The 12,263-nt window shown below is 40.6% G+C and overlaps 1 protein-coding gene across 4 annotated transcripts in view; it reads left to right on the forward strand.

Annotated features, from left to right (window-relative positions):
* PLCH2 (phospholipase C eta 2) overlaps nt 1-12,263 on the forward strand; it is a 61,936-nt gene that overhangs the window by 23,840 nt on the left and 25,833 nt on the right. For 3 of the 4 annotated variants that reach the window (XM_072354383.1, XM_072354381.1, XM_072354380.1), the window contains 3 exons: nt 9,303-9,449; nt 11,422-11,665; nt 12,033-12,162. In XM_072354383.1, coding sequence (XP_072210484.1) covers nt 9,303-9,449; nt 11,422-11,665; nt 12,033-12,162 — 521 coding nt within the window. Of the gene's footprint in view, nt 1-4,408; nt 4,526-9,302; nt 9,450-11,421; nt 11,666-12,032; nt 12,163-12,263 lie in introns of those variants that run through there. The other variant, XM_072354382.1, reaches the window with a different exon arrangement.

Here is a 12,263-nt window from a genome sequence, read left to right on the forward strand (position 1 = left end):
TGCCTCCTATTACTTCCAAACCTTGAATAATGCATGTATTTCGAATGGCTGCTTCTTCCTGCATGAGTGCAAGGGAGGTACCAGGTATATTTATGTCCCTTTTCTGCTCACTTAAGTAGCAAGCTGTCACCATAAAGAAAGGCTTTCTATTTTTAACCATAGACCTTCTGCTACTCACATTAGAAGAGAAAAAAAAGACTTGGTGCTGTTGTGAGTCAACTGTATTGTTTTATGGTTTCTTTTAATATGTGATTTGCTTCTAATTAGATACAGTTTCTTTACACCCATTAAACGTGTGCACAGAAACTGTTTGGGTTCAATTTGTCTCTAGTGGAGTTTTACCAGAGGCGATTTCAGCATCCCAATCCTCTCTGTGAACTGTCTCAGTCTTTTCTTACTATGCTGCAAAAGTTACCTGCAACTCGAAAATGGATGCAAAACCTCTGGCTTCTTAAGAGATTACAGCAATTCAAGACCAGCTCTCAAAAACACCATCTTTATTTTTCTAAAGCTTTATCGTCTCGTTAATTTGTTTAGGGTCATATCCTTAGCTATGATAGATTTTAATTGAGTCAAATACCTGCTTGTTAGTCTGTGGGTATTTTGTGTTTTGTGCCTATTAGGCATGTGGCTTATACAGTAGTTACGCAACAAGAGGGATGGCTTACGTGTGCTCGGCAGCTCTGTGCTGTTCTATCAGCACCTTCATGTCAGTGGGAAAGCAGATCAGTAGCTCTGCCTTGGTGTGTGTTCAGCCAGCAGAATACTTTGTGACATGTTCAGGAACATCTTGCTGTATCCGTTGGAGGAGACGCTCACTGAAGTGAATGTTGTGAATCGTAGAATCATAGAATGGCCTGGGTTGAAAAGGACCTCAATGATCATCTAGTTTCAACCCCTTTGTTGTGTGCAGGGTTGCCAAACACCAAACCAGGCTGCCCAGAGCCACAAAAATAGTTTTTCTGCCTATTATGAATGCTTTAGCAATGATACACTTTATTAACAAAAACATGTAAGAGCCAAGAAATATTTTAGTCTGTGACAGCTTCAGTGGTTATGAGCGCCATGCAGATAATTCAGGTAAATAAGGAAAGATTCACAGCATGGATCAGAGGAGTGGGAAAATCTTAACCAGTGTGTTACTTTGAGATGTGTAAAGAACTGCAGCAGTGACAGTGGAGTGCATTTAAGTGTTGTTTAGTATTCTGTGATGATTGCATGGTTCTATGAGTAGTTATTTATATAATTGTAAGACTCGACACAGGGTTAATTCACCTGTATGATTCAAGGATGTTCATCAACTTTGTGTTTCTGCCAGATGGTGTCGTTCTAAGCCAGGTGGTGGAAGCATGCTGAAGAGAGATGGGATAACTTAAACATTGCATGAGCTGAAGTACATGCAAGGCCACTCAATGGACTTTGCCTTTAAAGTACGGTCACCATCCAGCTCATTCGTGGTCTTGGAGGAAGCGTGATTCTCCTCTCCCTCGAGTATAACACTGTGGCAGTGCAGCTGGTCTTGTGGGCCTGCAGTTGAGTGCATGTGTTTTTTGCCACAGAAATGTGTTCAATACATGGGAGCTGATTAAGAGGAAAAAGAAATAGTCTGTGTGGAACTATCTTTTTCTTGGTATGGTTTATTTTATCCAGTTCACTTAGTGAAGGAAATGATAAATGTCTAGCTTCTGAGAGGAGGAACATAACACTTTAAAGGTACGTTTAACTGCTGTGAACTCTTGTCTAATTTTAGGATTGCAAATAAGGATTGCTCTGAGAATATATAACAATCTTGTTATAAATCAAAAGCATTTTTTCTCTATGGTAAGACATTGAGTTGTTGTTATGGTCCCTAAGCTATTGTGTTTATATTGCAACGGAAAAGTGCATCCCATATAGATCTTTGCATTTAAAAGGGATCTTAAAACACAGAGGATTTCAGATCCCACTTGGCCATGTAAAGCCCTTAAATTTAGTGTGTTTTCTGACACCAAGGGCTGGAAGATGCTAATAAAAACTTTCACAGAAACTGATGTTGCAAACTGTATCTAGAACTGAACACGTTAATGGTGGCCCAGATGGTGCAACGATTTAAGTAAGCATCAGGGTTCGGTATGGAGCTCAGGTGTCTTGAGAAAGAATGCTTTCACCTGTGCTACTAAAGGCATTTTGTGTTACAGCTGTTTCCATGAGATTGGGTGAAACAGCCTGAGGATAATCTGGTACAGTGTGTTCTGTCAGGGTTCAGCATGCTGCATGCTGTGTTCTGTTTGAATCTGGTGGGGAAGTTACCTCTACTCAGCCCCTGCCTCCTCTGTGTGCGGGGCACAGGGCAGTGGCAGCGCTGCTCTCTGCAGAGCTCAAGGCATTTGGTGGCAGAGAGCAACAGTGTTTTGTGGCATGATGTGGCCAGGGAGAGAGAGCGCGTCTTCGGAGTTCAGCCTGCAAGATGACTCTTCACCAGCCTTCAGATGCCTGCTGCCTGTCATCTGGTTCTAAGCCCCCGAGGGAAGTGAATCAGGCACTCTGCTTTGTTTCAAACTGGAGTGGATAGTGGAGACCATAGAAAAATATAAATGCTTTTTCCACAAGAGCCCAGAAACAATTACTTTGCTTCCTATGTGGTTTTGTAACTACTGAATCAAAGACTGAAAAAAAAAGTATCAGGCAGTAAGCTTTATTGGCTTGCAGTCACTGATCTTGTGATGGACTTCAGCTCACCAGCCTGTGCTTACTGTGCATCCGTACACACTGGATTTAATCTTGTCCTTTGGGAATTACAGCAGGTGGCTCCTGCTTGAAGACAAACCATAATTACAATCATCTTGCAGAGATGACTTGCAGATAGCTTCTAAGGTTTAGAGATGCTAGGTTCTGTGCAGTGATACGCTTTGGAGAGGCGGATGAGAAACTGATCAATAAATGTGCTTTCTAAGTAATTCTGTCACAAATGTTTGAAGAAAAAAAAGAAGTGCAGCAACACAAAATCAGTAACAAAAATCAACTTCAACTTAATCGGAGTGGAACTTGAAGCAGAGATCTCACATAAAAGAGTGTTTGCTTTATTTAGCCCATAGAAGAACACAGCCTGTGCTCTGCAGTACCAGGCACTACTGGAAATGTCAGTGCACTGCATTGCTTTCAAATCATGTTTCTGTCTTGCTGCTCAGCGCATCGTGCTCTTCTGTTCAGAACACATGCTGAACTGATATTGTAAACTGTGGCATCCCTTCGGATAGCAATGATTTCTTTAGCTGTTCATTTCAGTTGCACAGTCACCAATTAAAATGTTAACAAGGCACGAACATGAGCTGGGTGTTTTCTTACAAGGCAGGAACGTAGAAAGTGCTCAGTGATACTGATGGATATCTGCCCCCAGTGTGCCAGCATCTCCCTTTCGGTGTTTATGACCAGTGTCACTGAACAGATGGCGAAGCACTGAAAGATCTTTAGACCTTTAAATATAAAGAGTTTAAGATCTTATTTCTGTAATTGTGTACGGATATTTTCTTGTAATTGCTGGAAATAAGGTTGACCTTAGGTAAACATTTAGAATCGATCTCCAGAAGAAACTTAAAGCCTTTTTGTTAATGGCGATGTATATGTGCAAAATGTCATTCTAAGAGCTTCACGAGAAAAAGAAACAAATAGTTTGTAAAACTTATTTTCTGAAGATAACGTGGAAATTGAATTTCCTTTCCAGAAGTGCTAGTAGGATTCTGAGTAGAGTGCATGGGATATCATTGTGATACTTTAATCACTGCAGGCAACAACTACATGAATATTTCTTCTTCAACTACAAGAAATATTTAAAAAATGGTACATGTTTTCAATGGAAGAAGGTTAATAATATTTCTGCTGTTCACTGATAAAATGTGACACAAAGTCTTAATTCATTAAGAATCAGTCCTACTTGAAATCACAAAGGCTAATTCTTATTTAATTAGAATAATTGCATCAAATTTTGCTGATGAGCTCAAAGGAGCTAAGCGTCATGGAAGGAGGTGACCTCACTGTTAGGATTACATTGGTGCTGCTGCTAGCAGGCCTCAGTTCCACAAATATTGATTCACGTGAATAAAGTAATTGAAGAGGCTTCAGGATCGGTTCATTTTAGTAATGCATTGGAAAGCCCTAGGAGTGATCGTGTTTGGGGTTTCTTAGATGAAGCAGCTGTCTCATGGCTTGCCCTCTGTGGTTTCCAGTGCTGCAAGATGCACCGCTATGTGACAGCCACTGGTGTTTCTCCCAGAGGTGTCAGTGGCCTTGCAAATTGATGCATACTGAACAGAGTTGTATTTCTGTACGACTTAATAACTTGAGTCTACTCATAACTTGGTTTAGGGCCACTGCAGCAATATTCAGCTTTGAAGCACAGCAAGTGAGAAGCAGAAGCTGGTAAACAGTGCTGCTCCCACCTGCCACGGGCACGCTGCAGGCTGTAATCTGCCTGAGGATTACTGTGCTCGGAGCTGTGGCCAGATGGCCCTCGTGTCTGCAGGAGGCTGAAGCCGGGTCCGTGCCAAAGGTCAGTGGGGTTGTTGTGTTAGAATTAAGGAAAAGGCAGCTTATGTGCTGCTGGGATAATGTTGTGGTCCAGCTGGTGCTCTGGCCTTGTGCACCACACATTGCTGGTTAGGTGACCGCAGGAATTGTAGCAGATATTGCCTATAGATTCTGTCAGCATGTGCTTGCAGTACCCCTCTTCTTGGGGAACACTCATGTTGTTCCATACAGGTGCAACACTAAAAGAGTACACGGTTATAGAAACCCAAAAACAAATGGATCCAGCTGAAGAGAAACTGAAACTGAGTTTGTAGGTCTTGCTGTCTTAGATCATGCTGCTTTAGACCATTAGGAAGCAGTATGGGGAAAAGGGGAAAAAAAAAAAAAAAGAGGAACATAAATTATGTATTTAGTAGTATTTAAGAGTTCTATAACTTCAGCTCAAGGGAAGATTGCTGTGCTCCTGCTGTTCATGTATCTTGAGTTCTGAGTCTGTACTGTTATTCAGATGTATTTCTAAACTGTACTAAGTGATGCACATTTTCAGCCAGTATGCTTTTATTATTTTGCTTTTGAAGCATCTCAGCATTTAGTGCTTCAAATGACAGAGGCAGATTTATTAATTTATATGAAGTCCGTAGGCTGTGGTATCTTTTGCAGAGATATCTAAGATATAGTGGTAGCTGTAATTTCTGCAGGTTTTCTGGGCCTTTTGACTGCTGTTTACAGCTGAAAGTACAAAGGCAAGGAGAAAAGCGAGGGAGAGAGGCGGCACAGATAATGGCTTTGTGCCAGCTGACATCAAAACCTTTTGTTTCCTCCTTTTATCTTATTACTTCTACTGCAGGTTGGCAATCATTTTCTTTTTATTCTGCAGCCATTAGGAACAAGATTTCCACGTGTGGGAAATAGGAAACAGTGATACCTGTATTAGTGTTCATATGTGTGTCAGTAATTGCTGCCCGTGTCTTTATAAGTATTGTAGAATCATCCTTGTGCATGAGGTTAGTTTGTTAATCTGGTAAAGTGGGTCTGTAGTGTGAAGCATGTTCATGCAAGGATAAACAGAGCGCATAGCTGTGAAGTGACAAATCTAATCCTAGAGGATTTATAGACCTGTTTTAGTACCAGCTCTGTAATGTTCAATATTCTGTCAGTTAATATATTGAAAATATATATATTGTATGAAAGATGGTTCACTGTGCACACCTGAAATGTTTTCTGTGCTGACTTCAGTTTTTGCTTTTTTCTTTTCTACTATGGGCTTCATCTATTTCCCTTTGCATTAAATAACATTTTTAGCACCTGTCCCTTGCTTCAACATTAAAACATGCATTGGAAATGAATCCACCCAGCCTGATGGATTGCATTAATCATCAACCCATTTGCCTCAGGAGGATCTTCATTTTACTCACTTCTGTCTTCCAAACCATATGTGCTATGTACCTCTATCTCCTGCAAGATGTTCCTTCTCTGTGTGATGCAGCCTGACTTCTCTGCCCCTTTGTGACAGTGAACATGTTCTTTGACAAGACCTTTGACATTCCAGCATTGTCCTTCATGTCTTCTGAATCCCACTTTTAGAAGGGCCACAGGGCAGCCTGCAGACTCGAGTACAGCTCAGTTTTAAATCTGTTTGAGCCATGAAAAGCCTTTGGTACACCTGGAGAATAATGACTTTTATGAGTGCCATGGGAGGAAGTCTTTAATCTGCACGTTTGGTCAGGTGAGCAAGATTTTTCTGAGGATGTCAAGTGGGGCAAGAATAGAAACCCATTTCAATAGGCTTATATCCTAAGTACTCAGCTCAATAGCTTAAAAGTAGGGAGGGGGATTAAGTCATGTTTAACCCTTTGAGTTCTTGCCTGTAGCTTCTCACTTTTCGGTTGTGTAGGTATACGCATTTTAGCATTTGGCGTGGAGGCATCTTACTAATTAACTCTTGAAAGACATGTTAGGAGAATGGTAGACTGTTGCTGAAGTATTTAATTAAGTAGAAGAAAGCAGTAAGGGTGTACACAGGCTTGTTGCTGTCTTCTACCCATAGCCCAGACTCAGTTTGGTTTTTATTTGTGAGTAAATCTGTGGCCAGTCTACTATAAGATCTCTGTACACAGTCAGTGAAATAAATGACTCGTGCTTGAGAATCAGTCATCTCTAGAATTATCTGCTCTAAAGCTTTTGCAAACTGTGAAAGGAGGAGTGGGAAGTACTTAATGAGTACGTTTTAAATGGGCAATTTGTGCTTAGTTCATCAAGCTAGAAGCATTTTGTGTTTCTTGTGCAGATCACAGATGGCAAGAGCAATTGTATATTGTACTTAGTGTAGATTAAGAGGTTGCGATAACATAAATGACAGATTTCTGTATTTGGAGTTTATTGGATGCACTTCAAAGGGAATGAGGTAGTAACTTAGAGCTATTTAAAAATTAATACTTACCTGCTTTTATCTCTGCCACTTTTCATGCACCCTGTTCCATGTTTCTGTGAACAGCATTTGTTCTGTACAGTATAGCTGGCTGACTTGTCCCATAGGAAAGCATCTTCTATGGGTTGTCTCATTTTGCAAAGACGCTGCCACACAGATTGTGAGATGAAAACATGCTGCTAACTAAGGAAATAAAAAAGAAAAAAGTACTTTTTTTTTTAACCTTCTTATTTTTCTACAGCTGTAACGTGTCACCTAAATCCCTTGACTGGATAGGGCAGAACCACAGCTTTAGGATTAGTGCGTACGGGGGATTTAGGATTTCAAGCAAACATGTTGCTGTGTTTTCAGCGTATCTAGTTTTTCCTGCCTGAAGAGAAATATTCCCATTAAAATATTGAGAAGAACCTTCTAGGAAAAGATGAAGATTTCTGCAGTGATGTTTTGAAGAGCTGTGTGAGAAGAAAAAGGGGTCATTTCTTTTTTTTTGGAAGTGGAAGGAGACTGAAGAGCTTTGAGCACCTCGCCAGATTCACAGTGAAAGGCAAGGGTGACTTGGGGGAATGGATTGTGCTACTAACATTGAACTGATTTCCTGCTACATAGCTGTCCCTGTCAGAAGAAAGCAGCATGGGGAAAGCCAACAGCTGTGAGCTGGTGTATTGTCCTGGGTGCTCCACAGCTGGGAATGTAGCACTGGAAAAGAATGTTGTTGGAAGGTCCTTCTATCCGTAAATGGAATCATCTACGTGCCATTTTGCCTCACTTCATTTGTCTGTTTTAAAATGCTGAACTGAAACATAGCCGTCATCCAAACCAGACACACAGATACATCGTACAGAACGAGGAGGGTTCAGTAGTCTAAATCAGCACAAGAGGAGGCCTAAATTTACTGTTAAACTGCTCTTTCAGTATCAGCCTGAAGAATACCATTGGATTCTGGGGATCGCCAATGATCTTGAAGTGTTTTTTCCTAATAAGATTTCTATAACTAACATTGAAAGTTTGCAACTACAGAATCCTAATAAGGTCTGCAGTGTTTGTGTTTTATTCGGAAGCTGCCCCTTGTCTCAGCTATGGATGCCACAGGAAGCCCCTTGCTTCAGAATAAGTTTTCAGTTGCCCGCCTGGCTGAAGAATTTTTCTGGGTTGGTGGCAGCATCGTAGCTTCTCCACGGTGGAAAATTGGCCGTATTGGTAAGATGTGGGCTGCATGCCTGCCACTCCATTGCTCAAGGCAGTGACACTTGGGCATTTATTTGTAAGTCTTGCTTAGTGACAACTTTGTCTCGCAGCGGTACGGTGAGACACAGCTCTAGTCCTGTGATTTCTTACAGTTGTTTTGATCTGCTGCCAGTGCACTTTTTGGTCTACAGGAACCTTACAGTTATATATTCATTATTAATCTCTTCTCATTCCACTCGAAATGCAAATGCGATGTTGTTTATCTTGTGTGTGAACTTCTGAAATTTTCTGTTCTCCGTACCCACATAATGGTAGTTTTGCTCTCTGGTCTTGGTTGCCAGAATTGTGAATTTCTGTGCAATATTTGTCTGGTTTTCATTCTTTGAAATAAATATCTAGAACAGACCTGTTGTCTCCTTCCAGCATAGGCCGCTGGACTCTAGTAAGGCGGTTTGAAATAGTCAGGCATGCAGTGACAAAATTCTTAAGCTTCCATAGTTGTTTAAGAAAGATCCCTTGTACTGGATGCGCAGAGATATATGCAAGCGTTACATATTGTTTTTATGTTGACTTTAAGAAGATTTGATGTTTCCTTCTGAGCTGGAACTTATATTCCTGGCAGGAAAAGATGGAGCTTGGGTTTGTCTATCAAAGAGCCAGCCATAGCTGTAATGTCATTTCTGGAGAGTTATTATTAAGTGTAATAATCATTCTCTTTCTGTGGATATGCAGTGCTGAACCTCTGATGGGTGTGGGAGTCTTCTGTTGGCACTTGGGAAGGCTGCTTTCGTTCAGTAATATTTTAAGGGAACAGCTTGCTCTTACGGTGTACCTGTACTGATGGGTTTCTGTAGGCTTAGAAACACATTGATTGTTTTAGGACCCTGAAGACAGGACTCTGAAATTTATTTGCCATTCCATTCAGAACAGCAGTTGTTTTGACGTATATGGTCAAAACATATCTATTAATGTGAGAGTGGAAACTGACATTTACAGGTAAGTTCAGATGCCAAGAGTTTTTCTAACTTCATGATCATATGACGTGATCTCTTATATCAGACAGGAAATCATCTGTTGAATTGTTAACTGAGCAATTATATGTTGTTCATATGTTTTTTTCCTGTAAAGCTGACTTTTAAAGGGAACAAAGTCTGACATACCGATATTACTTTATTTCTCTTTTCAGTGGAAAGATGTATGAGCTCCATGCAGGCTGGTACCCAAATGATCAAACTCCGTGGTGGTTCCAAAGGGTTGGTCCGCTTCTATTACCTGGATGAGCACAAGTCATGCATTCGCTGGAGACCTTCCCGAAAGAATGAGAGAGCCAAAAGTGAGTGTCAACCACAGAGCCATTTATTCTGACTCCTCCTAGGTAGGAGCTTGCCCTCTTATGAATGAACCCAAACCAGCATGAACGGTTTTAATTCATTCACAGGTGATCAAGGAAAATGTTGTATGTGAATTTTAAAGGGCGTTATTTACAATGATTAATAGTTTATGAAGATTAAATTGCTGCTGTTAACTATGCAGGCAACAGTAGTTAAGTATGTTGGAAGTCGGTTGCAGGCAAAACCTGTGTGAATCAAGAGCCTTGCAGTGCTATGTAGATGCCATGCTAGGAAAGGTTTTCTTCTGGGCACTTACAGTTTTGTATAGAAGAGAACGATTCTATTCATCATTTCTACCATCAGACATAAAGGATGTTCCCATGGATACTTGTTGCTGTAGCTGTAGACAAAATCAGGGATGAATAGGTGATGTTAGTGCTGGTACTGAGTCAGAATTGCCTGCAGACAGCAGTTACAGTAAGCCAGGTAAGTTACCCTACAGTCAAAGCACATATGCAGCATAAAAGGCCAGGAGGGCAAGCTGTACGTCCTGCTGAGCACAACACAACCTCAGTGTAACTGTTACATATTGCTCTGGCTCCTTAACGTAGAGTGGTCTTCTGACTAGATCACAACACTGGTTTTGGAGATGTTTACTTCAGATAAGCTGAAGTGTAGGAAGAGAAACCAGGGCAAAATTACTTACATGAAATCTTTGTGAATCAGATTGAGCCTAGGCTTCAGTGTTCAAGGTATTTGCCTCAAAGCAGACCAGGAAGGGGACTTGTTTCCTTCAGAGGAGCTTCCTAGCAAGTTACAATCACTCGTCTTCAGCACTGTGAAACTTATTTAATTATCCAGTTTATGTTTTTGTCCGTAATAACTTTTCCCTTTTAAATTTTGGCTGTTTGTCTGTGTATAATATACTGTCCAGCTGCACAGTAGCCACACCACAGCAAACAGATGTCTGTTTGTTGTAGTCTCCAGAGAACAATGCAACAAAGCAAAACTAAAATTTGTCCTTTTTTTTCCCCCCTTTACTATTATTATTAGAATTTATCTTCTATCAGCTGGGGAACAGGAACATTACAAGGGAAATAAATTGTTCGTGTAATTATAAGGTGCACAGGCTGTGAATATTTAGCATCTGCGCATCTCTACATTAAACTAAAAAGCAGAAAAATTGGGGTTTATTGGAAAAATGAATTTTTGTTCTGGCCAACTGCAGACACATTCGTTGTTTCACTGCTCTTTCAAAGAAATTTTGATTTTATAAAATTACATGGAATTGACTTTTCATCTGCTTTATCTGAAGAGAAAGGAAAGTGAGTAGATGATAAACACAGCCTGTCTGGCGTAGGTCATGCATGATCTTCTCTGCCCTTTGCATGAATTAGAACAAGGATGGTATCCACAGTACAATAGACAATGTGTCCCAGACCACCAATTTTTCTAGGATGACTCTCCATGTCAGAATGAAGCCTTTGCACCAGTCTGTTGGGTGCATCTATTTCATTATCTTGGTGAATTCTATGCTTGTTCACAATGGGTAAAATTTGTAAAACTTAAGCTTTTGTATTTCAGTGTACAATCCTCAAATCAGTTGTGCTCTTGGAAGAGCAGAATAGTCTCCTTTAAGAATCTTAAGGAAACATACAAGGGAGTGGAAGCTAGAAATGGTATCCTGTTCTATTAATATGCAGATTGTTTCACTTCTCTGTGTTCTCATACTCCAGTAAATTCTGCAGTTTAGGTTAATTTTGTTAGAGCTGCTTTTTCTTTTTGATTGAATTGGAAGATCGTTTATTATTTTCTTGGACAAGCAGCAGTGTGATTCATCAGTGTAATTAACAGAGAGAACTTACATCAGGACAAACAAAAGGGCTCCTTTTTAGGGCAGTTTTACTGTATGCCAGCCTGCATGAATATTTTCCTATACAGTTACTAATGAGCTGCATGCGTTTGTTTTTGTAGTTTCCATCGACTCTATTCAAGAGGTTTGTGAGGGGAAGCAATCGGAGATCTTTCAGCGCTATGCTGATGGCAGTTTTGATCCTAACTGCTGCTTCAGCATCTACTATGGAGATCACATGGAATCCCTTGACCTGGTGTCTTCCAGTGGAGATGAAGCACGTACTTGGATCACAGGGCTAAAATATCTGATGGCAGGGATCAGTGATGAAGACAGCCTCTCAAAACGCCAAAGAACCAGAGACCAATATCCTTCCTAAACTGACTGAAAGAGCATTTTCCTGTGGTTGAGAGCACTCAACAGCACAAGAATTCCATTCCTTTAAGTATTTGTTGTACAAAAAGCAAGCACTAGGCTCAAAGTTTCAAAGTGATTCCCATTGCATTCCCTGTTTCCAGAGACAGAAAGAGAAGTCCTTGAAGAAAATTAGTCTGGGCAAGAGAGTGGACTGAAAAAGGTGACTGGGCAAGAATGGACTGAAAAATATTCAGGTATATTCCTTCATCTGTTACTCCCTGCGTAAAAGCTTTCCCTAGTGTGGAAGCATCCATATGTACATTATGTTCAGTAACGTCCCCTGATATTCCATGATGTTCCTTAACTCCTGTTCAATGTGGTTGAAGCAGACATTTGATGAAGCAGATAAAAATGGTGATGGCTGTCTGAGTATTAACGAAGTGCTCCAGCTCATGCACAAACTGAATGTCAATCTACCCCGGCAAAAAGTCAAGCAAATGTTTAAGGTAAGACATGAAAATAGAATTTGTCTAAAAGAGCAGTGATTCGGCAACTGGTTTGTTTTCTCTCTTGCAAGGCATTTTGGTATTTCATTGCCTTATGCTGT

This window comes from Excalfactoria chinensis, chromosome 20 (genome assembly GCF_039878825.1).
Source record: "Excalfactoria chinensis isolate bCotChi1 chromosome 20, bCotChi1.hap2, whole genome shotgun sequence".
NCBI classification, from domain to species: domain Eukaryota; kingdom Metazoa; phylum Chordata; class Aves; order Galliformes; family Phasianidae; genus Excalfactoria; species Excalfactoria chinensis.